This window comes from Prinia subflava, chromosome Z (genome assembly GCF_021018805.1).
Source record: "Prinia subflava isolate CZ2003 ecotype Zambia chromosome Z, Cam_Psub_1.2, whole genome shotgun sequence".
Classification (NCBI taxonomy): Eukaryota; Metazoa; Chordata; class Aves; order Passeriformes; family Cisticolidae; genus Prinia; species Prinia subflava.
In genome coordinates this window covers 13456916-13484239 of record NC_086283.1, presented here as the reverse complement: position 1 = coordinate 13484239, position 27324 = coordinate 13456916, and the positions used below count along the sequence as shown (strand labels likewise).

General features: G+C 36.4%; 1 protein-coding gene across 5 annotated transcripts in view; it reads left to right on the top strand.

Annotated features, from left to right (window-relative positions):
* The window catches only part of CCSER1 (coiled-coil serine rich protein 1), a 616060-nt gene that overhangs the window by 286496 nt on the left and 302240 nt on the right, over positions 1-27324 (top strand). For all 5 annotated transcript variants that reach the window (XM_063422971.1, XM_063422969.1, XM_063422968.1 and 2 more), the window contains one exon: positions 5504-5581. In XM_063422971.1, the coding sequence (XP_063279041.1) occupies positions 5504-5581 (78 nt within the window). The remainder of the gene's footprint in view (positions 1-5503; positions 5582-27324) is intronic.

The following is a 27324-nucleotide window of genomic DNA, read 5'->3' as shown; positions in this document are numbered from 1 at the left end:
TTAGGGTTTTGCTTGCAGTGAATTTGCTTGCAGTGAATTTGCAGGAGAAAAATGGTTTTCTCCTGCATTTTAATGGGCCCTTCATGTAGCTTCTTTGTGGCAGGAAGTTGTCTGGCATGTAAACGTGTGTCTCTGTTTATTACAAGTTTTGTGGAGGAAAGCAGGGAGAAAAGACAGACTGAGACAATGAGCTGAAGATAAAACCCAAGTGAATTTTAGAAACTCAAAAACAGATAATAATGGTAATTTGTGCCTTGGTGTTCTTACACTTCTGCAATTAATATAAGGAGAAAAGAAATCGGTAACCTGGTAAATTTAAATATTTGAGTAAATTAAGTTTATATTAAATTTAAAACAGTTTCAAAATACAGACTGAGTCTAAACTATTTCCAACACAGTAGCCCTTCAACAAACTATTTATGCTTTATGTTACTTGCTGATTATGGGTTTTATAAATGATTTAGCCCAATTAGAAGGCTAAGAGAACATCTTTTCAGCTGTTTTCCAAGTGGAAGTAAATAACAGCAAAATATACTTCATACTAACCCCTCCTTGATGGAAGAAAAATATTGTGCAAAGTATTAGATTTAAGAGATGTCCTGAAAACTCAGACTCTTCTAAAATAAACAGTACTGGACATAAAAATACTGCTAAGTGACAGATCAGTATTGTATCTTCTATGAGGTGAAATTTCCCAGCTTTCCCAGGCTTTGCTTAGATTGTGAGAGGAATCAGGGCTAAACTGTATGCCTGTATACTAATTGTTGATTGAGAATCAGTCGGTAACTGAATCACTGAAAGCTTACTTGGCCGTCTGTACCTCACAAAGCATAAAAAGAGGTATCAAGACACAGTAGCAGCTGTAATTTATGCTTCACCCCTGCAATGGGAGCCACAGTAACTCAGGTCAGATGCAAGACCCATGCAGCCTTCCTATCTGTGGGAGCAGCAAGCTCCAGGCAAATACTGGAAAATAATACTTAAATGTCGCAGCTGTTAATTGCATGCATTAGTAATTACTAAGGATATTTAACTGTATCTTCTAAGGAAGGAGACGTGACATGGATTTAGAAATAACCACCTGAATTGTATTCACAGATATAGCAAAACATATTTTAAGGAGGCTCTCACTCTGTTATTAGTGACAGAGATGGGAGATGTTGGGGGATTTTACTCAAATCTGAAAGAAGGTGGGATGTGAAACTTCTATTGTGTATCTACTTTTTTTTTAATATAACCTAATTTTCATTTTTCTGGTCTCAATTGTTTAGAGAAAATTTATTTGCAGGAAGTATATTTATAAGCAAAACCTCTTCATGACATTAATACAGAAATTAGAGAAATCAGAACACTCCAAAAGTGTGTAGGAGAGCATTGCACACCCTGGATGAATAACTGGATGATTCTGTCTTTGTTTTTAACCTCCCTTCATAGCTTTGAGCAAATCACGTTCCCTTCCTTTTCACTTCCATGGATAAAATGGGATAATGATATTTAAGTACAATATTTCATAAAGATACTGTGCAGACCCATTAATAAATCCATTTGCAGGTTTTTGATTACCCTCAGTATATCAAAATGTCACTACTGGGCTTGCTGACTGCACTTATTTAATTTCCTAGTTCAACTCAAATTTTAGATTATAAAATGGTATTTTCTGACATAACTTACGATACAACTAAAACTGTCACTCTGAAAGTCACTTCAACACTCATCCACTACCCCTTAGAAAAAGCTATAAAGTACACAGATTGTCTTTTCTTCAGTTATTATAAGGATTTATTGGATCGCTAGCTCTAATATCCACTGAAGGTTTTCTCTGTCAGTATTAACTCCTTAGATCAATAAATTGCCGTACTGATCTCCTGAGAAGTCAGTGTCTGCCAACTACCACTGCAGTGTTTACCCCTGTTGAAAAGCAATTGTAGCAAATAAAATTGGCTTCTGTCGGTGGATGGTCCTTATTTTATGGCACAATTAACAAAGGCTGATAAATAGTCCATTTCCTAAAGAACATCAGATTAAAGGCAAGGGTTTGTAGCAAGAAAAATCTGAATTTATGAGGTGAATCTGCTTTCGTTTATAGGAGAGTTGCTGAAGACTGGAAGATGACTCTTCAAAAGAAAGAGTCCTTTTCAAAAGAGCGTTTTTAACACTGTACCACGTACCTTATCTTCTGTGTTGCTGGAGAACCACTGACTACATTCTCTAATCTGCTGTTAGACAGTTTACCTTGTTATGTAGGTTTGTGAAACATTCTGCTTCGAGGAAGGTAGAGACAAGTGTAATAAAATAAAAACAAGCCTGTGTAACTACTTTAAAACAGCTCTAAAAACAACTACTTTCACTTTCATCTAGCTCAAATGATGAGACACTATCCTCAGACAGGATCCTGACCTTGAATCTCCAAAATGGGTGTAGAAATGGGAAAATTTTGTTCTCCTAGACTTGTTTTCTTCCTTTGTCTCATTATCAGGAAACTTCCTGACAGTTTTAGCATTGCTCTCCAGGGATAAATGATTAGCATGGCCTATCAGTGACTCCAAAGTATGTGTTCAACTGCACAATAAGGATGATATAGTCTTAGACTGATTCTAGAAATTAGAATAAAACTTGAGCATTGATCTTTGCAATCATGGGAGAATTGTTGACAAAATTCTAATAATGTCAGTTGTCTAGATAATAGCAGCCTGTTCCAAACCAAAAAAGTGGCCTAAAAGCACTTAGAGAAATGCTCACAGGGTTTTTTTGGCATGGGCAAGATAGTATTTTTCTAAACTGTTGTTCTGAGAAATACTTGCATTGCTTGGAATTCAGATATTTTGAAAATGTAGTTGAGGTGATTAAAGCTGTGCAAATTTGCTGCCCTCTGGTAAACTGGGAGTTTTCCAGTGACGCATGGGAAAGGTTCAGTCAACAAAACCCAGCTCTGCATTTTGTGCATGAAAAATACATATTAAAATGATAGTTGCACAGCAAAATACTGCAAAATTAGATGCCCTAATTTTGCTTAATATTTTGAATTAAGATAAAAATTATGTTTATTTAGCATTTGTGATGATTTACAAGATGTAATTATAGCCTAGTGATATAGCATCTTCTGCTTAATTTGTAACTAAAGCCTATCAAGTTTATGCTGGACTTGAGTGGCTGCTTTTATGAGAACACAACGGATTTAGACAACATCAAATAAAAAGTCTCCATTGAGTAAATTCCTCACTATGATTTTTTTTATATGTATGGGGAGCTTTTGACTGCAAAGTGTGATAAACACACCACAGAGAGCAAATTTAAGTGGGAAGTGTGCTGTTGTTTGAAATTCTTCATATATTACTTCAGGAGGGCAAGCTATCAAAATCTTTCATAGCAGTGATTAGTTTGTAAGGGTTTGGGTTTTTTAATAGCTAAAGAAACAACCCTTTTTGTACTGTCTCACTCAATTCTTCCCTACAGTAAACTGTGTTAGTGCCACTGGGTTTAATTAATTTACACAGGCACAGATACTGCTGTGCTTTCCTTAGAGAGGAAAATTACTGAAGGTGTTGGAGGGGGCATTGAGAGCATATGTATATGGACAGCTCTAGGCAGACACAGGCTCTTCTGCCAGTGCTGCTTTTCAGACAAACTCAAGTTATTTTCAGTCCAGAAGCCACATCGTCATGGTGCCCCTCCTAATACACCCCTCCCCACCCCCAACAGCCCTTTTGGTTCAGGCATGGTGCCACATCTGTGTGATATCAGACCTGGGCTGGCTCCTGTCCTGTCATCATGCTTTTCAGATTTTCATAGTGATGGTGTTTGAATGCTTAAATATGGGTCTGCCCTCCTGCACACTTCTAATTACAAATTAGGGCATTTGATTTGGTTTGGAAATCAGATGCTTGATTTTTTTTTTCCCCGTCTTAGGGTTGTTTTTTTTTTTTCTCTCTTCTGTGTAAATTAAAAGTTAAATTGTCTTCTGCTGAGCTGCTGACATTTGAGGCAAAACATTCCTACAGAAGTATCCAGTTTTGTCTGCACTCTATGTTAAATGTAGAACAGCTGATTTTCACTTCATTTATAAATATTATTGGTCAGTTTTCATGGTGGCCAGGTGCCAGGTCTGAGTTAAAATTTGTAATGTTTCAGAATACAATGGATTCTAAAAGGTACTGGCTTTCTGACATGCTGTAATCTCTCTTTATTCCTCAACATCATCTCTGTGTTCCATGGGTTATAAATTACCTGTCTCTTTCTTAGGATATAATTACCATGGCCCCCTTCTGTCTCATTTACTTGCATCCCTATTATTTAGCAAGGAGCTGTTATCTTTTCTTTCAGGTATGGTGTAATGGCTAGATACCTAATTTAACTCACGTTTTCTCAGTGGGTGCTGACTTTGAAGTCTCTGTGCCCTGTTTTGGATTTGACACAGGGATTTCATACCCAAATTTTTTTCTTTTTTCATCCTCTACCAGCTGGCTGAGTAAAATTCAGTGGTCTCGCCATAAACACCTTCTGATGAATGAAATGTTAGAAATTACTAGGTGGAGCAATGTGCCTCACTTGCAGAATTTGGGTTTATCAAAGGACTTAGGGTAGATTTGTAGTGATGCAAAAAGGAATATTGGGTTAGTCAAGTGCAGAGTTGAATTTATTAAATCATTCTGCATTTCAATGTCACACTAATAGGCCATGCAAACTTGTTGATTTTTTCCATATAGTTAATTTCTGTTTTATTGGTGGTCGTGGTGGATTTTTTTTCATTTCAGCACTTAGGAACTTTTTTCTCAAGAAGTAACATTATTCTAGTTTTTTCCAGAAAAGTTGTGATATTGTTTGTGTTTTTAAACTCCAGATTTTTTTCTTCTATTATTATTACCATTCTGTGTTATTAAGAGTCACACATTTGTTTTAATATCTGTCACATCTGTAAAAATATTGACCATGCTAACCAACAGGTTACTGAAATAAGATGTGAAGAGGTCAATCTTTCAAGCATTTTGACTTGATAGATGCATTGAAGTATACTGAATTATTTTGATTAATAACTTTGGTCTTCACTATTTCTTTTCTTGTATTAGTGCTTGTTTGTAAGGTCTATTGACTCATGTGAATGGGATTTTGAAATACTAAACCTAATATTTTTCTACAATATATCACTTTCCTGTTAATTTTTCCTTCTAAATATACTGTTGAGCCATCCCAAAAATAATTTAAAGCCTTGTCATAGTTTCTTCTGAGATGAATAAATTTTTCGATATGAACAGTATGTTTGTGTACTTGTGCATGTTTCAGTCTTTGAATAGGGAGTTAATTCAAAATAAAATGCGAGTACTTAGCCATTAGTGAAGTACTTAAACTAATTGCAAGCAAATAAAGTTGCAGGTTGCAGTTATCACTCTAATTCTGTTAGATTTTCAATGATGTTTTCAAGCTTCTTTCATCCTTCCCTCCCCCAAATGAAAAAAGTTGTCCATGGAACTTGATTGGAAATGCAAACTCCTGTGTTCTTTTCTTTCAGAGTACTGACATGAGTCCAGCTAGTAGTACAACCTCCCTCCCTGTTAGCCCCCTTCCTGAGGAGCCATTATTTTTCAAGGTACAGTTAATTAATTTAATCATAAATGTTGTCTGTTGATCTTGGCATATCATGTTATCTGCTGTACTGTGAAGTGCTATTATTCCTTTTCTTCAAGTTACTGTAATATCAGCAGATGTTCTGTGTATATACCGTGCAATATTCAAGAAATACCTCGTTTTGAATGTTTTTCCAGCAGATTCCAGCTGTGAACTGTTATTTTTAAGACTATGTTTTTATCCACCATCCCATTTGGATATGTGCGTTCCTGTATTTTGTATTTCAAGTATATCTTTTAACAAAACAATGATTAGTTTCTCCAAGGATACAGGAGACATTAAAGGTCTGTTAAATAACAGTTCTAGCCTAAGTCCACTGTAAGCCACAATGCCTGGCATTTTAGTTAATAATAAATGTTGGAACAGTGTCCACAACTTCATGAGGTTTAAGCTGCGAGGAGTGAATTGCCGTATGGAACTTTTTCAGCTGACACCATCCATCCCTGGGACACAGAATAGCCTTAGGCATATCCTAACTCTTGGAAGAGGTCTCCTGGGGCTACCCAGGTACTCAGAGCAGTGCTGCATCATCTAGCAAAGAGGTCACATTGCCAGTTGTTCACTTAGATAAGGAAGAGGGAGCTTGGGTTTTCGGCACCATTGACTCAACTGGGTGTCATAATATGGACTAAGTTGCACTCACAGGAATATCCCTTTTAAAATTTTCCCTCACCCAGGTAACTTTCCACCTTCTGTGTGCATACAATCAGATGACTGGGTTGAGTTTTAGTCACTTTGTGATGATGTTAAGTTAAAGCTGAGTAACTGTAATTAATGAATTTTGATGATGTAAAGTTTGTGTCTCTCTGTCCTTTAGACCTGGCCAAGCCAAGAACAGAAACTCCTTTTTTCCCCCCCCCATATTTCCAGTGTGTGTGCAACAGTGGTACAACCAGCCAGCTGATTCTTGCTATTAGAAGGACTGAGGATTGTGCTTTTTCAGTTGTTTTATCAGTGGAGGTACAGATGGGATATCAGTAGTCAGCTCTTCACAGATTCTTATTCCTCTTTTGGGGTATAAGGCTTTTAAGGCCTGTCTCTCAGTCATATTTGGCTTAAATTGAGCAATGTTGGGCTAAGATGCCGAGGTACACATCTTTATTTCTTTGGAACACCACTTTAAATGCACATTGAGGTCTGCTCAACATTCCAAGTCAGATTCAGTAGTAGAGTCTCCCCATGGCTGGAAAACCACTAAGATATGACACGTACAAAGAAATGGGCTGCGCAGCTCAGATAAAAATGTAAGAGGTAAGAAGATCTAACTTATTAATTCTCTTGCTGAGATAATCAAACATTGCTCTGGTTGCATTGGGGCACAGATAAATACACTGTAGTGCTTTTGTTTTTTGAAGGAAATGGTGTTCCTATAACCCAAAATGGATAGTAAATTACTTCTTTGAAGTGGAATAGTTGCTATAATAAAGCAATAAAGATGTCTTTCATATTAAAAGTCTAGTAGAAATGGTAAAAGAAACTGAAAAATAGGGCAGAGAGCATTACTTAATCTTTAATTTTCAGTCAATTTTCAAACCAGGAAACATTTTCCTTTGCAATTCAAGTGAAATGGAGGTCAGACCAGGAAAAAGTTAAGTGCATTTCACATCATTTAGTAGAAATGAAAATAATATAAAATGTAATAATATAAATAATATAAAATGTTGTTGTTATTTCTCCTTGACTCACTCCAAGAGAGAGCACTATTGTTCCAGTTGTAATGTGAATGACTGGTTTTACAAGCCATAACCCTCTCCGAATACTGTCAGTCAATAATATTGGCTTTTGATGATGGGATGGTGCATTTCCCTTAGCAACAGGATAATAACCTTTCTCACATCCTTGCTGTAGAGAAGGCGATTGAAAATGAAATTCCATTCTGTGGTTCTGGAAACAGAGGTGTAATGAAGCAGGGCCCTATAAACTGCCTCTCTTTGGGACAGTTGAAGATCTCTGAGCTAATGGGCTTTTATATTAGACTGTGAAATGAAACCAAGCCTGTGCTCTCAATCATACCTGGTTTTATACCAAGAAAAAGAACTTTCCTTCCTTGGATTTTAACAATTTGCCTTCAAAAGAAAGTCTGCATTTCTGCATAAGGAAAGAATACAAATCCTATCACTGTCTTGTACATCCAACCTTCACCAAAGCAGATGCCTGACAATTTTAGTTCCACAGGATATGTGCTGGAAAAAATATGGAGAACCTAAGCTCATACAAAACTATTCTAAGATTTTGAATTTAATCTAATGAAAGTTAGAAACCATGAAAGTTGGAAGTGCTTCTAAGTTGCATCTCGGCTCTGCTAACACCAGTCTCAGCTACCGTTCTCCCAATATATTGTGCATGCTGTGACTTGTAGCAGAAAGATCCAACTCATGTAAGACTCATCTCAGGCGTGTTTGGAGGAAGATGCTTTCCAGTGCAGCAAGAGACAGTCCACCTGAGTCCTTCATATACCATTACTTTAACTGAGTCATTGTGCTTTGCTTACGTTAAGACAGTACATTCAAAAGAGTGTCACCGATACCCAGCCAAAGGAGTAGAAAACAATTGGGTAAGAAATAAAGGTAGCCAGCTCCACAACTGCTGAATCCTAGAAGCAACTGTGAGAAAATTACCACATAAACATATAGGTAATGCCATTCAGCAGCCTTTCCTCCATAAGTGTTGTAAGTAGTAGGTGTGGTTTTCCTTGAGGAAAGAGCAACTTTGCACAGCAGGCAGTTCAGCCGAGCTTTTGTGCAGCTTTGGGTTCCTGCTCCCTGTGGAGTTAGCACACACAGATGTTCAGAGCACTCTTCCTTAGCTGTGTTCTTCAAAATCTTAGGAGAAAATCCAGTTCAGCCATGTACATAGACACTTTTGCAAAACTTTTCTACAACAATTTTTGATAAAGCCATCCTAGGTGTTTCTTTTTAGTAAGGGTTATTTTTATGTCAGATTCCAGCTTTCAATCCTCTGCTGTTTTCCATGGCTAAAAGTGTGCAGAAAAGGAAGACCTTTTCCTACACTGTAGAAAAAGTTTATTTCTCTTCTCAGAAAAGAACATCTGTTGGTGGTTTTGGACTTAAATTTTCATGTAGGTAGGATCTTCTTTTGAACAGAAGCTTTTTCTTCTGTTTCTTTATAATATTTCTTGAAGAATTAGGTCTTTGTCTTTTGGGAAGAAGTTATGTCACAATTGAAATATTTCAGAACTAAGAATTTAGAATATAATGGAGCAGAATGGTATTTGTCATGCAACCTTAACTCAAGTGTTATTCTATTTCATAATAGCAAAACTGTATCTGGCTCAAATGTGAGTGACTTTTAATTATGAGTACTTATATCCGCTCTCATTAGCTAGAATTAAAAATAATCCTGCCTTTCATTTAGAAGTAAAGGAGTGGGTATTTCTAAAAGGTCAACTTACCAATCAATGTCTCTTCCATTTTTTAGAACCTGTTCTTATATCCTACTCATTGTACTGTGCTTTTCTATAATAGTATTTTATTTTTTTTAATTATTTTAAAATATAGTGACAGTCTTTTAAGAAGAGATGTATGATAGCCATTTAGTACATCAAATATCTAATATTAGCTAATTATACATTGTCTGTTGTAATGAGCATCAGTCTCACTGCTTATTAGCCACAGCCAGTTTGTAAATAATAACCATAATAGTAATTTATTGTAGCGATGTTTAATTCTGTTTCAGTTCTATGATTAATCTCAACCATGCTTTACTAATTGGCATTAAATGAAAGAAGAAAAGTCTTACATTATTTCCTTTCTCCTTTGAGGGAGTTGAGAATTTCCTTCAGTATCTATTGTCTTACTGTGTTCTGACTTCTGTAATAAATACCCTTGATGCAAATTTCTTGAGTAAGAAAACAGAAGTGGGAGGTCAAATAGCAAAAGCTGAAAGTCCTCAGTAGTGTTACGACTGGTGTAGGTCTAGTGAAGTGCGATCTATACCGAATTATGTCTATACTTAAGAGTTTTGCTGTTCATCCTGCGGCTTTACAGACTCCGGAAATGCAAATCATTGCAGTCACTTATGCATATCACTCTGGCAGCTCATGACATTTGTGCCTACAATTAGCAAGAGATAAATTTTCCATTTGGTCTGTAATCACAATTTAATTTTATTGCAGGTATTTGGAATAATCAACATGAAAGTCACAGTAATGATAGCTGGTTACCCAGGCAAGTCACCTTTGAGAGTGTGACTTTATATTTCTAGGTGTAGAATGAGGTCTTTTCCTAACTTACTCAGGAATTATGACAGCAAACTGAGCCTATAGTTCCAAAAGCTTCCTGTGCTAGTTGACACAGCCAACTTATTTACCTCTCTACCTTAAATGCACTATTTCCAATATTTTAAGTATTTGCTGACACTTCCTTAAAGGAGAAGAATATAGTGCTTTGTTTTCAAAATAGACTCTGAAATAATCCCAGAGGCATTGTGACCTCATGGCAGATACAGCAGGTTAGAGTTCAGTGATGCTCTTTAGTGGGCTTGAAGCCTCATTAGCTCTCATCCCACTCTCCAGCTGAATTTCTGCTTCTGCTGAGAAGCATCTAACGCCTGTGTGGTTTCGGTTTTGTGTTTGTTTTGGAGATGGTTTTGATATATCTAGTAAAGTGAGTAGAGTTGTAGAAGTATGACTCACACAGCCCCACCTTTACTGTTCTGTTGCCTCAGTCTCCATCCTATTTTTAACCAGTCTATCACCATTCTTCAGTGGTTTAATCAATTCCTCCCACTCCTAATTGTTATCTACCATGTCAGTATTTCCTTTCTTTATGACTCCTGTACTGTTATACGACAGACTTTTAAAAGTCGCTTCATCACAGCAGCTTTCTGCCTTCCATTTTGTTATTTCCCTAAAAGATTTATACATCTGATTTGTTTCACAGTCTTGATCATCATACGATATGAGATTGTGAAAAGCACGGAATTTTTGCTGAAGGGAGGAGTGTGAAGTAGGTATTAGGGCCCTGTTACAAGAAGCTTCTGTGCATTTATTCACTATATTTTACTTTTTCTCAGTAACTGTGCACATTTTTCCTAAGAAAAAGAGCTCTGCCAGCAAGTCTGTCTGAATAGAATCACATCACCTGTTTGATGAGCAAATACAATACTTTCATTGTGGGGAGTATACGTATGACATCTGTCATTTCCCAATGTCACTGATATATTTACTAAATACTAACATATTTAGTAATATTTACTAATGACTAAAAGGATCAGCAATGAGACTGATATAACACATATATTGTCTGATATCTTTCTGCCTCTATGCCTTGATTGTAGTTTCCTTCCAAATTTTATGTACATGCATTTTTTACTGTATTCTCCTTTCTTTTATTGAAGCTTTCATGATAGGTTGACCGTTAGTTCAATATTTCAAAATTACTATCCCTCTCTTAGGCAAAACTGATGCTTTTAATGCTATAAATTCAGTTATTTATTTAGCAAGGCACATGTAGGAAAATGATTAATGTATATCTTACTAAATCTTCAAAAGCAAACAGAAACACAACTGATGCTTAAAAAAATGCATGCAGAAGGATCATCATTACTTTTTTCATTTAACAGGATTTCCAGCTTAACTTAAAATTTTATATAATCAGTGCTGTGAAAGTAAATATTGGGTTTATTCTGGTTCCTTCCCTCAGGCAGACACACACACAATTAATTCTGATGCATACCTACAAAGTAAGTTTTTCCTGCTGAGTATTCTATATCCAAGATTGAAAAGTCATAAAACTTGTAACATTATAGGTTGCTGACAAGATTTTATCACTAAGACTATGAAAAAAGATTTTCCTGAAACTCCTTGGGAGGATTCTGATACACCCAGTAAGAGCACTTTAAGTGCTAATCTAATCATCTCAATACAGACAGTAAATCCTCCTAATTTCCCTTGTCTTGGGACTGATAGGCATAGGTGAATCTGGGAGAGTGCATTGGTGTGTTGAGGAATCCATTCAGCACGGGTAGCTCAGGGTGCAGCTGCATGTTCGGCTCTGGGGGGCAGGAGCCCGAGCCCCAGGCAAGAGACAGAGCAAAGGTCCCAGGTACCCATGGCCCAGCCAGGGGACACTCAGGAGCTCGTAACTCTGGGTTTTCCCACCCTTTGACTGTGAGGGTGTAAAACCCCAGGAGTTTTTTGTTTGGGGTTGCTCCTCAGAGGCACCAGCTTGAGCTGTTATTTGTTATTTCATTATTGCAACATGATGAAATGATATTAAGGATCTTGAAGTCTGAGACTGCTGTGGGAAACCTCTGTGAGTGTGGAGGGTGTAGCTGCAAAAGGTCAGAAGTCCCAGTTCAGGTGGTGCCAGAGTGGCTGCCAGAGGGACTCTTGGATGGTCAGACAGGGAAGTTTCTTTATCAGGCATTTGTAAAATATGATGAATAGGGTTTGTTTTGTTGGGCTTTTGTTGTTGTTGTTGTTTTTTAATGAGCAGAATAATTATAATGAATTATAAAGAATTTTGAGTAAAATTTCATCTAAATCAACGTGCACAGTGCCTACTGACTATAGTGGCATGTGCCATCAGGCCATGGATGGCATTGGTTATGTCAGAGGCATCAATTACTTTGGAAGTGAAAATGTTCATCTGTGTTGACTATTTTGACCTCATCAATTTTTTTAAAGGTGAAAATGCACATCCATTTTGACCCTTACAACCCAAGAGTACTTTCTGGAGTTGTAGTAAACGAGATGAAATTCAAGTGCTTTCATGAATTATGTTCAATATAGTGAAAATGTAGAACTATTTGCAATGCAAAAGTTTATTTAATAATAATTATTCACTTTCCAGTATGTGTTAGAGCAATTAATGTTTTCTTCTTAGTATAAATTAAACAAACTGGGGATTTGAAGATGGGTTCTCAGATATGTATTCTCACTGTATCTCTCCCTTTCTGGCCGCAGACTGCAGTTTTTTCTTCCATAAAGCCTCTGAAAATCATGGTTTTGGAAACTTGACATGTTTTTGACAAAAGGTTTTGACTTTAATCTAATGGAAACACATCTGATCCTTGACTCTTCTATTAGAACATGTATAAACAACTTTCCTATTACTGAGTAATGTTAATGACCCAGCCACGTGTTTTCAAACACAGTCCATTACAGTAAGAAATTGAGGGTTGGCATTTTGAAATTCTTACCAAGTTAAATGTCTCAAAAGTACGACACTAAAAATAACTGAAATGTAAAAGTGTTCACTGAGAGTTTAAAGAGGCAGATATTTTTGTGAGCAATTTAGACAGACAGGAACTGAAGTTAAAGGCAAGATCTAACTGCTGAGACATAGGCCTCTATGTCCTTGTGCCACTTTGGAAAGCACTGTCCTGCCTTTCCTCTGGCTAACTTTCTAACAAGTATTGAGAGGTGATGAAAGCTGTTGTGCCGTAGTTTTATTTCTTTTGCATTCCTGGTTTCTTTAACATTTAAGTTTGTCACTTGGTCATGCTCTGTCTCTTGGTAAGTTATAAACTCCTTTGTAAGCCACTTGTTTATAACAAGCTGCTTAATTTTACTTAATATGGCTTGTCTGGGAGGTTTTGATTGCTTGATGCAATGATGACTTACATTGTTAAATAGGGACTTCTAAGTGCTGTTCCTGTTTCCATCAACCTTTGCATAGTTTTATAACATTAAAGCTAATTCTGTGTGAAAGAGGTTTTTTTCCCCAGTATTTAAAGATTATAACATCATTATAGGGTGAATTTCTTGTTCTTGAAAGGTGTAGTATACTCTGATTTTAAGCCATAGCATGTGCGTTCAATTTATTCTCTGCCCTTCTCCTTGCCCCGGTATAGTTCAATGCTTTGATTATTGGTACTGAAACATATTTGTATGCTTAAGGTAGTTTTTAGTGCCTTACCATTTTTTTTAAGAAGAATAAAGTTTATTCTACCCTTTTGACACACTTTTTTAAAAATAGGAGAGGTAAAAGAGTATCTTTGTTGATTGAAATGTTCTTACATGTTGGCTGTATGAACTGGCTCTTAACAGGAGTCCAGAAAAGTTATGTCTCTACGTGTATATAGAATAAGAAATCTTATTCAGGCTTCTTCATTTATCAGAGATTCTAATAATAGTCCTGAAAGGCATTGGGGATGGAGAAAATGGATAAGTGTCAGTTTTAATTCTCTTTAAAATGTTGGAAACCCAGTCTCAAAACTGTGGATTTGTTGCATTGTTGTCATGGGGAACTCCAGTAAGAAAATGCCATTCCTATTGTGAATATCTCACAGATAACTGACAATTTAAGAAAAATTTGTAAGTTTTGGACCATTTAAATTTCTAAAACATTTCTTAATAAATGGATGAGGATGTGATTCACTTTAAAAATATGATTAAAAAAACTGGACTAAAGGAAAAAAAGCACAACCTTTGTGGTTGAAGGAGTTGATAATGGGAGGGGAGAAAAGTCTATAAACAGACTTAATCACTTCATTTTGTCCTAGTGAATAATGAACTAAATATTGAGCAGATTTTTTTTAGATTTGATGTGTTCAAGGAGGGCTGAATGCTACAGACGAGAAGGAATAGCAAGTTGGATAAATTTGCTAAGCATTTTAAACTTGTACAGCTACACTGTACACTGTTATGGGTAGCCTTGTGAAAATTGTGTCATTAGAGTTATCATCTATCAATAGAGTTCTGAAAGATTAAGATTAATGAGGGCACAGTGGAAAATAGTTTTCTTTAGGTGAATATCTGATTATCATTTGTTGTAATCATTACATTTCTGGATGTTGTCAGTAACCAAGAAAGGAATGAACAAGCATGACTGATTGTTGTTTATTTTGGGGTTTTTTGCAAGTTTCATATTTAAGTGAAAGGAAGAAGTACATCATCCTCCACATGACTGTACAGAGTAATATTTATTTCTGTTTCTTATGATAAGGTGCCAGTTTATTTCAATAAGTCAGTAAAAAGAGGTAAAGTTCAGGAGGAGAAAATGTTTATCTACAGCTGAACCAAGGGAAAATTTAGAAATGAAGATGAAATAGTTTTTACAAACAACACAAACCAAAGATATTTCCTGAAGTTTTTTGTTTACTGTTCACTAAAATACCTAAAGCCTCACCATTTTCTCAGGCTAGTTTGTCTGCCTCAAATTTAAAATGCTTAGGAAACATAGACTAACTGGAAATATGCAGAGTATAATTATGTATCATAGAAAAACAGCTGCAATGGAAACCATGGGAAAAAAACAAATAAGAAAACTGGTGGCAGTGAAGTTTAAAATAAAGTAGTTAGTTTGGTATGCCAGTGTTATAGAATGTAGGAGATTCACACATTATCATTTTTTTTTTAGTACTATGAAAGACAAAGTTTAAAGATATTGAATATTGCTTTTATTCTGGTATTGCAGACGTTAAGTAGGATGAAGTTGAAATACTGTGTGAGAGAAGAACTTGGACTATAAAGTTGACTTATTTATATTTCTCAGGGGTTGTTTGGATTCCTCTTGGTCAGTTTCTTTGATCAAAACTTTAGTCTCTTTGGACAGAAATGTTCCTGCAGTTGCAAACTTAATAGGCTGGTATCTTTGAGCAGACAGTTCTCGGTTTGCTGCTTTGTCCATAGTGATCCCTGGTCACTGAGCAGCACTGGGAGGAGGGATTTTGTCCACCTTGACCACTTAAATGAGAGCTGTCATATAAATACACAATTAAATTTGGACAAGAAGCAGTTTTCCTGTACCATGGAAATTCCAAATATTTCAGGACACTCTTGTGCTTGGTGTGAAATGAGCAGATCATAATCTATGTCATTTGGTCACCGCAGCTGTAAGCAGCAAAGCCTTTAGCTGTTGATAGTGAGGTATTGGTCAGAATTAGAAATGGCCAGAATGGTACCTGTGACTTCTTGTATCTTCATTTTTTTGCTTTATGCTTTGCTGTATTCTTGAGGATGGTCATTCAATTGCAAGTTTGTGTATTTGGTGTTTATTGCCATGTTTATAAACATTTGAATGAATTATATATATATAGCCTTTTAAGTTATGAATTCTTTAGGCCTTTTCCTTCAGTCTCCTCTTTTGAATATCTTTATCCTCTTTCCTTCTACAATCACAGAATGGTTGATTCCAGTACTCTTCATTTCCGTAATTATCCTTAGTGATGTGTGAGGATGAATGCAAATTTGTTAGTAAAATGATAATTCCTTATCATAACAAGGAAAAAACTCACAGAAATAGCTGTCCATAAATTAAGTCGGCTTTATATTGGATTTAATCTACTCTATAAAGCGTTGCGCACCTCTTAGACAGAAAGAAGTCCTTAGAGTAAATGAAATTAATTGGGGAAGAATTAACAAATGTTAAGAAGCTGTCACTTTTTTATGTATCAGTACCAGAGTCATACAAATGCTACTCACATGTGAACTAGGTGTCCTCAGCATGCAAATTTGATGGGACTGATCATCATAAATATTAATTCTGAGCTGCCGAGGCTTTTGCAAACACTAATCCTTGTAACTCTCCTATAGGGTGGAGAGGTATTATCTTCCTTTCACAGAAAGAGGGTTGAGGTATTTGTATTGGTGATCCTGCATGCTATCCTGGTCTCGGACTGGGGAACTGATCCTACTTTTCCTGGCATCAATTTCCAGTTGTTAGTAATTCCACACTGACCTGTGTCTTACTCAAAGAGCTAGTATTCCCACCCAGAAGAAGAATTCTGCAAGTCCTTTGCTGCCACACTGGGAAGTGAAGCCCAATGCAAACAATTTCCCTGTTCATAGTCTGGTGTAGGGAAAGATAATTTCTCTTTAAATAAAGAAGTGGCATCTGAGGAGTATGTATTATGTTTTAAGATAGCTTTCATTTCATTACAGCATTAAACAGAGAAGTCACAGGTACTGTGTGATGCTTAAGTTCTGTATATGACGAAATTATTTTGATTATAGGAACAGAAAGATAACATGAAAAATAGTTTTTATATACCAATATACAAATACACAAATACATAACATGTTATTTGATGGGAAATGTAGTGTTAAATACTCCTTTGTGTAGTTCTTTATTTTCTATCTATAGAGTCATTCTCATCTCCTCAGTAAGTGAGTTTATTTTTTCTTCTGTTTTTATCCCACTGGATATCTGTACATGCAGGGCTTTAAGTGTGGAACCATAAATGGCAGACTAAGAAAATTTAGTAGCTCTTCTGGCACAAGGAGATGCAGTGTAAGTGTTCATCATTATTCCATCTCTCTTCTCATGTATTCATACATTTATTTTGTGGCGTATGGAAATCATAATTACTTGTACATGAGGTCCTGCACACCTCTATGAATCATTCAAAGCAACAGTGCAAGCAGGCTTTGTGATGCAGTTACCTTGAAAGATCATCCAGAAGGATCCGAAAGGTAAAACTGAATCTAAACAAGTGCTTTAATTTAAATTGGCTTATGATAGTGATTTAAAGGAAATCAAATGTTCTTCTGGGATGCATCTACATTTGACTGCCCAATTGCAGCAGCTTCAGCCCTTCAGGCTCTGTTAGCAGTTTAAAAAAAAATAACTAAACGTGAGGATGTGAACTGGAGTGCAGCTGGTCACTTTGTCAGCCTTTGTGCCTCTGACTGTGGATAGTTTTTCAGGAGAAAGGTAAGAAAGAGGTGACTGCTAGCAAAAGTGGCATTTAATGGCAATGTGAGCCTAATTGCAAAGAAAGAAGTAATCAAGAAACAGTCACGTGACTTAAAGAAAAGGTCAGAAGCAAATGAGCACCTACTGTATGTGTCTAGTGATTCTGTAGGCTCTTGTGGGCCAGGCTTATTATTTCTCCCAGCAAGAGTGAAAGGGAAGTCTGAGCCCTGCAGTTAGAGGCTTTCTGGGGTGTCCAGTTAAAAATGGGTGAATGGCTGCATGGATGGATGGTTAATGTCAGATAGACCATGCCACTTGTTTCCCTGTTAATGAAGGATTGACTCTTCCTCAGGTCCATTCCAAAGCATCCTGTGTGCTAATGAAGGATTGACTCTTCCTCAGGTCCATTCCAAAGCATCCTGTGTGCACATAGAGGACTGACCTGTAGTTCAGTGACTGAAGTATTAATTGAAATTACCATCCTAATCAATGTGACTTACTTCTGTGTACCTACATTAGTCTAAAGGCAAATTAATGTAGAAGAGATACCTGACTTTTCTACATTCTAAAACTTAAGGTGCTGCCAGGGAAATTCATCAAAGGGTTCAAATTCATCAAAGATATCCCTGCAGCTATATAATATAGATAAGTTGTGCTGTGCTACTTTTTATACTTTTCAGCCATACCAGCCTTATCAGTTGTTTTGATTTTATTTGTTTTTTTGTTTTGTTTTTGTTGGGTGGTGTTTGTGGGGGTTTTTTGGGGGTTTTTTTTGGGTTTTTTTGTTTGTTTGTTTGTGGGTTTTTTGTGGTTTTGTGGGGGTTTTTTTGTTTTTTGTTTTTTGGGTTTTTTTGGTGGGGTTTTGGTTTTGGTTTTTGGTTTTTGGTTTTTTTGTTTTGTTTTGTTTTTTCCAATTGAGATGTAATTTTCATAAAATGAAGTTAAGCTTAAGAATGGCTGAAGGAACTTGGGTTAAGGAAGTTCTATTCCTTTAAATGAATCAAGTAACACCTTCTTTTCTTGGTATGTGGCTGTCATGAGGGTGGAAGAAACGCACCTGACTGTCACACTGTGGTTAATGCAGCATTATAGTGTAGAGCAAAACAGAGCATTTGGCAGCAAAACCAAAATGTTTACAACAAAGATATTTTAAGAACTAGCCAGTTGTTAGGTTCAATCAACTGAAGCCATCTTTCTTTGCCCTGCAAGAGTTCAGTTTATCAAGCAGCTCTTTCCATCTGGTTGTATGGTGATATGGGGTTTTTTTGGTTGTTTCTTTCCTTTCTTAAATAACAGCACGTTCATAATTTTGTCTTATTGAGTCAGTTTTGTCTCTGTGATATCAACTCCTACAGAGCAATGCTACTGCACAAAATATCACATGGCTAACACCGGAAAAATCTCTCCTCTATAAATATTTTACCTAAGAGAGGGTTCAGATACAGTCTGTGATGTGACACTTAATGTTAATCCTGTTTTTAAATAAAAATCCTTCTGTGGTATGTGATAAGAAACCCTGCTAATATAAATAGAGGTTTCCTCTTGTGCCATTGCAAAAAGATGTGAAAAAGATGAGCATTGTGGAAAATTCTACTGTGTCAAGCTTCTTGTAGATTGGCTCTAACTCCTTCACAGTCCTTTAGGCAACTGAATTTTTAAAAGTAAGGGTTTGGAGCCTTGTTGGGATTTTAAGTGAGCTTATTCTATTTGCTGCTGTGATTAGGAAATACAGTAGCACAGCTTTGTCTCCAGAGGTGTTATTAGGAGCCTCTTGCGGCTTAGGTTGATCGCCCCTTGTTACACTGTTGATCAAAAAAGAACTCTATCAATGCTCTTGACAAGTAACCCTTTCTGATGTTCAATCCATTTGGCATGAAAATTAATGTTTACAGGTATGGTGGTGATACAAACAACTGCAATTCAAAAATGCAAAGAAATGGCTGACACTTACTTAAGCTACAACTTTAACTGTAAATTTATTTAAAAGCACTTTAAGAATCTATTTGGCAAAAGTGACCACAAAATAGATTTTAAAAGCTCCAAAAGCTCCAAACTCCTAGTCACTTACCTAAGAATATGACAATGTTGCTGCCTTTGCAGAATTATTTACTTGTAAAGATAATAATGTTTGTATGATAGCTGTCATCTCACTGATTCTGTGTAACCCTGGATTCTTGCTATTTGAACACAGATCCATAGTTTTGTAAAAGATCAGTGCAGTCTTCCCACAGAGGTGGAATATGGCTGCTTTCTTTGTTTAATTTCAGAGTTGTGTGAAAAATGCTGTGAACACATAAATAGGTGAGAGGATCATGGATCGATTATAGTTTGAATGGAGGAGATTTGGTAATACAGAATAGAATTTGATAATCCAAAAAAACCTTGTTTTAACAAAAGAAAGTTGTTTAGAGAAGGGATGGAAAATACATCTGTGTAGCAGATGACTTACAGAATGAATTGTATGCTTGTCGATCTTTATTAACTGTGTGAAAATCTTAAAAGTATTCTAAAAAGCACTGCAACAATGTGTGTGCAGTGCAGATAGGCTGCCATGCTCTGTTGTGCAGACATGAAGTTGTTGAGTGGCTTTGGCAAGGTCATAAACCCCCAGGAGGTGTGAACTCCCTGGTTCTTTTCTATAACAAATTTGTTATTATTTTTTCAATAAAAATAAAAAATATTTTTATTTTTTCAATAAAAATAAAAAATAATTCAAAATTAAAAAAATAATTTTGAGATTTTTCTAATAAAAGTAAAACTATTGAGTAGGGAAGAGTACAACATGGAATTGTGACTTTAATGAAAAGCTTGTCTGTGACAGATCCAGATCTCATGATCTTCGACTTTGTTACTTGGTGCTTCTCTGACTTAATCTCTTTTCATACTTGGTATAGTGATAGGCTTCCAGGAGAAGTAGTCACATTCCAGCCTTGCTTCTATTTTGTCATTACATTTGTATGATATCTCTGTTTTGGTTTTAATCTGCTGACATGCATACAGATGGGAAATGAGCTGGGGTTGAGGAAAGGGCAGAGAGACTTGGTCTCTTGGCACAGAACCTGCTGATTCTAATTAATTATTAATTAAACCCTAAGATCAGAAAAAGTTACTTGCAGTAAGTTCTATAATTAGTTTAATAAAAACAAAACCAAGAAGCCAACCAAGCCCAAAAACCATTACAACTTTTTTCCTTGTGTGACAAACTAGAGCAAAATTTTCTGAATGAAACAGCTTTCAGTAAATCTGTGGATGACCATGATCTGGTCTGATCAAGAATGTGTAAGCATACAGCTTCAACTAGAATATGTTCCCACTGGAAGGATAACCAGTGGAAATCAAAGGTGCCTGGAATGAGGGTGTAGTTTCTTGGATGGTGGTGGTTTGGTACATAGAGAGGCTCCACAAGACTTACCCAAGACATGTTACACGTAACATGAGTGGAATAGAAGAGACAATTCCATTTTTCATGATTCTGTGCTGGTTTTGGCTGGGGTAGAGTTAACTTTCTTCCCAGGGGCTGGTGTGATGTTTGGGATTTGTGCTGAGCACGGGTTGATGAATACAGAGATGTTTGTGTTATTGTTGAGCAGGGCTTACACACAGCCAAGGCCTCTTCTGGTGTTTGTACTGGCAGGGAATTTAGAGGTGCTTGGGAGGCTGGGAGGAGACACAGCCAGGCCAGGTGACCTAGATGGACCAAAGGGATTTTGCCGACACCATATGACATCATGCTCAGTGTATAAAGTGGAGGGGAAAAGGAGAACAGGGAGAAAACTTGGAGGGATGCTGTTTGTCTTCTTAAATAACTGTTATCTATGATGGAGCCCTGCTGTTCTGGAGATGGCTGAACACCTGCACTGGAAGCACTGAATGAATTCCTTGTTTCGTTTTGCTTGTGTGTGTAGCTTTTGCTTTCCCCATTAAACTGGTGTTTTTGTCAACCCAAGTTTTATAGCTTTTGCCCTTGTGATCCTCTCTTTGATCCTGCTGGTGAGGGACTGAGTGAATGGCTGTGTGTGTTTCGTTGCTGGCTGGGGTAAACCCAGCAACACATGTTGGTCTTGTCACAGAGAAAGTTCAGTTTAATAATAGAATGTAGAAGGTAGTGGAGTGTTATGGGAGATGCTGCAGCCAGGCCAGCAGAACAAGATAAATCCCATGGCAAAAGGGCAGCTGAGGAGTGACTGTGATTCTCTTCAGTTATCCCTAAAACTCAAAAGTTTCCTCTACTTGAAAAGTTATATGTTTTTCTTTTAATCCTAGCAGACCTTCTGAGCTGTGTGAGTTAAAGACCATTTAGACTTCATGGAGTTTTAAGAAAGTTTAGTATAAAGCATATTTAATATAAGGTTTACTAGCAGGCTCCCCAGGGAACTGATTTCGTCCTGATACCTACCCACCCACATACAGGTATACATTTCTTACAGACATACTTACTGTAAACATGCTCTCAATTTCTAGGTTGCCTTTTCTTTTAATTACAGCTGCTCTTGTTCAGAGCTGCATCTGTATAGCTCTCAACAGCAGCCTACTCATCCTCTCTTTCTCCTTTGTTTCATGAGAAAAAAAGGCATTAAAAGAAAATGGGAGGAAAAGTAAATCAAATGCCAATCAAAGGTTCTTTTCAAGAGCCCCAGGAGAAGAAAGGGTTGAATCTACCTGTGATTGTCCAAAAGGAATGCTGGATTTTTCTTTGTCTTTCTGGGTGTACAGAAGACAGAAGATTGAAGGGGTGGGAATTTCCATTTGTGGATTACAAAAATGTGTTTAAGTTGCAATTAGTGCAAGCTTTGTGCTGTATTAGTAGTTTATTTATAGAGAAAGATGGCCTTGGGTTCAAGGTACAAAATTGAAAATCGGAGGATACGGAACTTCTGGCCCAGAAACAGCATATCTTCCTGAGAGAAATAATGCAGGTGATTTAAATTCTATCTGCAGAACTGCCAGAGTACAGTTATTCTTTTTACTGGCGTAGTCAGACTAATTTTATTAATCCTTTTTAAGTGCTCAGGAGGCAGCCATGGTATATGTGCAAAACACTGCTCCTTGCAAGTGTTCGAGATGCCAGAGTATGTAAGAATAGTGCAGTGAATGTGATCGTGGAGGCTGCATTCTGAAAACCTGGGAGAGCTAATCAGTAATAAGAATATTAATTCATGTGAATAGTCCACACTGGCATCTCACTATTTGGCTTTTATGAATGCTATGATTTATTTACTGCTTTTTGGCACCTCTGAGGATGTTTCATTGAGCTGGTTAAGATTAGATCTGGTATCCGTGAAAGGAATGGGCAATATCTTGCCTGTTATAACTATCTGTTATGCTATGTTAGTTTTTTCTATTATGAACATAACAGAGCTTCAGAAAGGTTGGCACCTTACATTACAGGAAACATATTAAAATCATCTTGGTTTAGTGTTTTTTAATCTCCTGCATATGAGATTAAAAACCATCATATGTGACAGTTTCAATGAAAATCAGGTTCCCCTCTGATTCACATTGTCTCTAATAAATAAGGTTGGATCAAGAGAGATGTCATAAAAAACATAAGATTACATATATTTTGCAAATGGCTGCTGGTCTTAAAAATTTCTTTATAAAGTTCTAAGTATTCTTCCATTTCATGATGTACATATTGTCATAAGATTTAGGATAAGAATCCTTATCATTGAATTCTAAGCAATATTTCATTACCGATTACTCTTTTAAAGTCTCTGTCCCGTTCCCTCATATCACAAGAGGAACCAAACAGTTGTTTCGTGTTTAACAGATAATGAAATTGAAATCATAATTAAAATTCCATAAAGAAATAAGTGGCTTTATCCCACCTTTTCCTGTCACACAGGTGGATGACAGACTAGGAACAGGTAGAGGAGTAAAAATGTCAGGTAATTATAACTCTGACATTACTGTTTCATCTTAACAATTATTTAATTTATAACCAAAAACTACTCAAAGCTGTAACATTTAGTCCTGCTTGTTTTGGTAGAAAATAATCTGAGAGATTTTTCAGTCATAAGAGAAAGGAAGATATAATTTCTAAATGAAAAACAAGAATACAATTTCAGTAGGCACTGCCTATGAAGACAGATTCATGTTCAAATTCTGTTACAGTACAAATTTCTTACTCCTAAATATATCCATCAAATTTTTGTAGTTATTAGAGTATGATAGCAATGTTTCAATTAGCTGAAATTAAATTTTAGCAAAGCAATTAACAGAATGGAGACAAAAGAAAACCTTAAATGCCATAATGGAAGGATTACAGGTGTCCTGTGATCATACACCTCATAAAACATGAACGGTTTTTGAGAACAGCAGAAACATAAGTAGTCAGGAAACCACGTGGCAAAGGGTAGTAGTAGATAGCCAAATCAGGGATAGCCACCAAGCAGCTGATGGGCCATGCCTTGCCTTCAGGAAGAGAAGTCAAGGGCTTGATGCCTTCTCTCTCTTGTTGTGATGGACTCATGGTAGCAAATTTAGTTGTATGATGCAAAGGTTATACTGAAAAGTAGACGGCTTTTTGCTACTAAATTCCCATCTGTCCAGACTCTGTTTATAGGCGCTGGAAGAGGCTGGTCAGAGCTGGGAGCTCCTGCCGAGGACTGGATTTGGAGAAGGGAACAAGTATGAGACTGCTGGATGGACTGGAGGACAGTGTCCCTCGCACTGGTGGAGGCAGTGTTACTCTGGTCATTTCTGTTGAAAAGGCCGTGGCTATGTAAGGGGATCATTCCAGATGGGATCTGACCTAGCATGAGAATTTACTCATGAGCAGAGAGTTGAGCTGGGTTTCTGTAACTTCACTGAGCTGCAGGTACTCTCATTGGTGGGTCTTGTAGTTGTCACTAGTTTCTCCATTATTTGGAGTATGCCAGCTACTTGGTATTTTGGGAAATGATAGGTTTTCCAAAATCTACCTGAACAGATGTTGCCAACCCTGTTTGCAGCAATGAAGGTTATAGGAGAAAGATCATTTGAAATGGGGGTTTCAGCTTTTCCTGGATAAGTCAACTACATATTACAGTTGCCTTCTCTGTTTTGTGTGGAGATGGAAAGGAAGGAAAAAAATTGTCTTTTGATTATAGTCACATCAGCCATCTTCTATTAAATCTTTCCAAAAGAGTGTGATGCCAAATAATCTCTCCTCAGCTTTTTGTCCAGTTCCACTCAACTTGCTTGGAATATTTTTTCTGTACTAAGAAGGTGAAGATCTTACTTAAACTATCTTTTATATTCAGAAAGCCTAATGAATTCAGTGTCCCTTTCCAGGAGCTTTTACAGTAAGCTTCCCCAGAAACATTTTTCTCTTGCTCTTGTGAAAGCATTTTATTTGATTTGTGAAATTTCGCCTGTGCAAAAAAGAATGCATCAGCAATGTCTGAGAAAAAAATAGTTCTGCCTGATCAAATGAAAATCACTAAATTTTTTTTGTAACGTAAAAATGTACTTTTCCATCATTGGAGTTTCCATGGGGGAGGAAGGGGCAGAGAGACAGGAGATTAATTTGATATTTAGAGTCAAGTGTGCAGTTCAGTGCTAAAATAAATCAGGACAATATAACTGTGGCTGAAGTTTCAAGGTTGTCAGAAGTAAACAAAATAGTTGTTTTTCTCATTGTTTGGTTCTTCCTTCTCCCCCCTCTGTCCCTAAGTGTCGGTAAAGCGAAAAAGCCTAAGCATAATCGATGTGGTGTCAGGAAAGACATTCTTTCTTCAATGTAGCCCTTTCAGATGTAGTTATGTTGTTATGCAAAGCTGGCTGGTTTTAACTGAAATTTGCAGGAGTGACTAGTGATGTAAGCTCCTTAGGTGTTATGCTTAGCATAAGACCTGAAAAGGAATAGTATTTTGCACTCAAACACCCAGCAGTTTCTTCAAGGCAAGTCTCTTTAGAGTTGCTTTTACCTAAAATTAAAGATTCCTTAAGAGCCATTGGTAAACATCTATAAAAAAAAAATGTTGGTCTTCAGAGTAGTTCATGCCTTGTACACCACAAAACTTAGTACAGGCGTTTACTGTTTAGAAATTACAAATAGAGTACCCATCTGCAGTGTTTAGGATTAAACTGACAATAGTTTATGTATTAGGTAGCTTATGACTTTATCTTTGAGGGCCCATCTGCGAACACATTCTCAAAGGCTTCCAAAATATTTCTACTAGTTACTGTAAAATCCAATACTAATTCATTTGAACATACAAAAGTGCTTAATATCAGTTAAAGGCATTAATTGAGTTATCTTTGAGGATAATTAAAATAGAGGAATGCTTGCTTTGGTCATGGCAGGTATTTGTATAAGAGAAGTCTTTCTTATGAAAAGTAGCTGCATCATTTACAGAGCATGTGGAGAAACAAAGTTGTCTGAAAATAGAATTTGGGAATTGTTCACTGTTTGTAAAATGCATACCGACCATACACCCAAAGTGGTATACAAGGCATCTACTTACTTTATTATTTTAGATACATTTTTAAAGACGTAAGGTCATAAAACTCTCCCTTCTGTTTGGAAAACTTGTTCAAGTCCATATTCACAGTAATACATATATTTTTCCTCTTGCTTAAAGCATAGTCTCTTAATTGCTAACAACTTTTTATTTAATAAATTTATCAACTGAATTTTAAGATGCTGCAAGAAATCTCCATATAACTTTGATGCCTATGTTAATATATTGATTTTTACAGTAGTTCTCCCAAAAGTATCTTTCCATTTTCATGAAAAGTTATTTCTATACCTCTGATGTCTTGCTTAAAACATAGGATTTCTGCATGTGGTTTTTCAAGACACTTTACCATACTGCACTCCTTGAATTAATAAATATTTTGAAAAACATAACCAACTGCAATACCTTTCTTCAAAGGAGCTGTAATAGCACATGTTTTTGTTTGCATATGTGCTTGGGTTCATCAGTGCACATCTCTGGTATTTTCAGTGCTGGAGAAATAAAATTCAAGAGTCACTAAAAGTGTGATTTTCAAAAAGAAAGCAGCCACACTGAACTGGAACTTTTTTTTAGCAATGGTCCCAAGTGTTGGGATTCAATACATAAAAGTTCAACAGCCCTCAAACAATTAAACTAAAAATCTTCTGCCTATTCATAACAAAACAATATTCTGCTTTCAAGTGGTGTTGTGATAGCAATTCTTTCCTTTAAAAAAAAAAACCTCAGGATTTATCTGGTATTCTTTTATTACATGGCCATGTCAAATTCAGAATGAAATGTGATAATCTGCTACCTTTACTGCCAATGTCTTTATGTAGTAGTGCTGTTGTACAAACAGCTTAAAAATACCAGAGCAGAAGTGGTGTCATGCCCTCATGCAGGAAAATACATTCCAGCAAACTTGATGTTGGGCATGAATAGTCATCACATGCCAACGAGGCAGTTTGGATATTGTGCATCTGCCAAGTGAGTGCACAGTAATCAGTGTCTGCTGAAAGAAAGCACAGACCTGTGATCCCACAAGGAATGTTTGATGAGTCTCAAGACCATCTGATCTGTACTTGAGAGATAAATCTCTTTAACCTTTCTGATAGGGATACAGATGCAACTTGGTATTTCAAAAAAGATACATGTTGGTTTGTTGTTTGGTGAAAAGTTCCACAAGTAATGGATCACTGGGTTGTCCATTTATCAAAAAATGTGTTTCACACCTTAAGAATATAGTTGTACAGATGAAAGTCCGTCAAATTACTATTAATTTTGAAAGATTTTCAAATGTAAAAATTATATTCAGAAAGTGCTTGAAATGACAGTCTAAATCAGCACAATTTGTTTTCATTAGTTACCTGTTGAGAGTCAGTTAACTTTGACTAAGTAGACTAAGTAAACATTCTGATTTTTACTAAAACCCTTCAAAAAGAAATTAATTCCTATTGTATTTGTTCACATACAGCATGCTGGCATCTCCCTGATTTGATCCTGTGTTTATTACAGCTTAATTAGCTAAGGTTGCATAGCATTAGCGCTTTTTAGGAAGTTATAATTGCATATTGAAATTATGTATTTTAATCTAGTTTTAATTTAAAATGTTTTATTGAGCAGCTGAATTAGAAAGTGTTTTTTTACATACACTTGAACTGTAGCTCAAGTAATGAAAG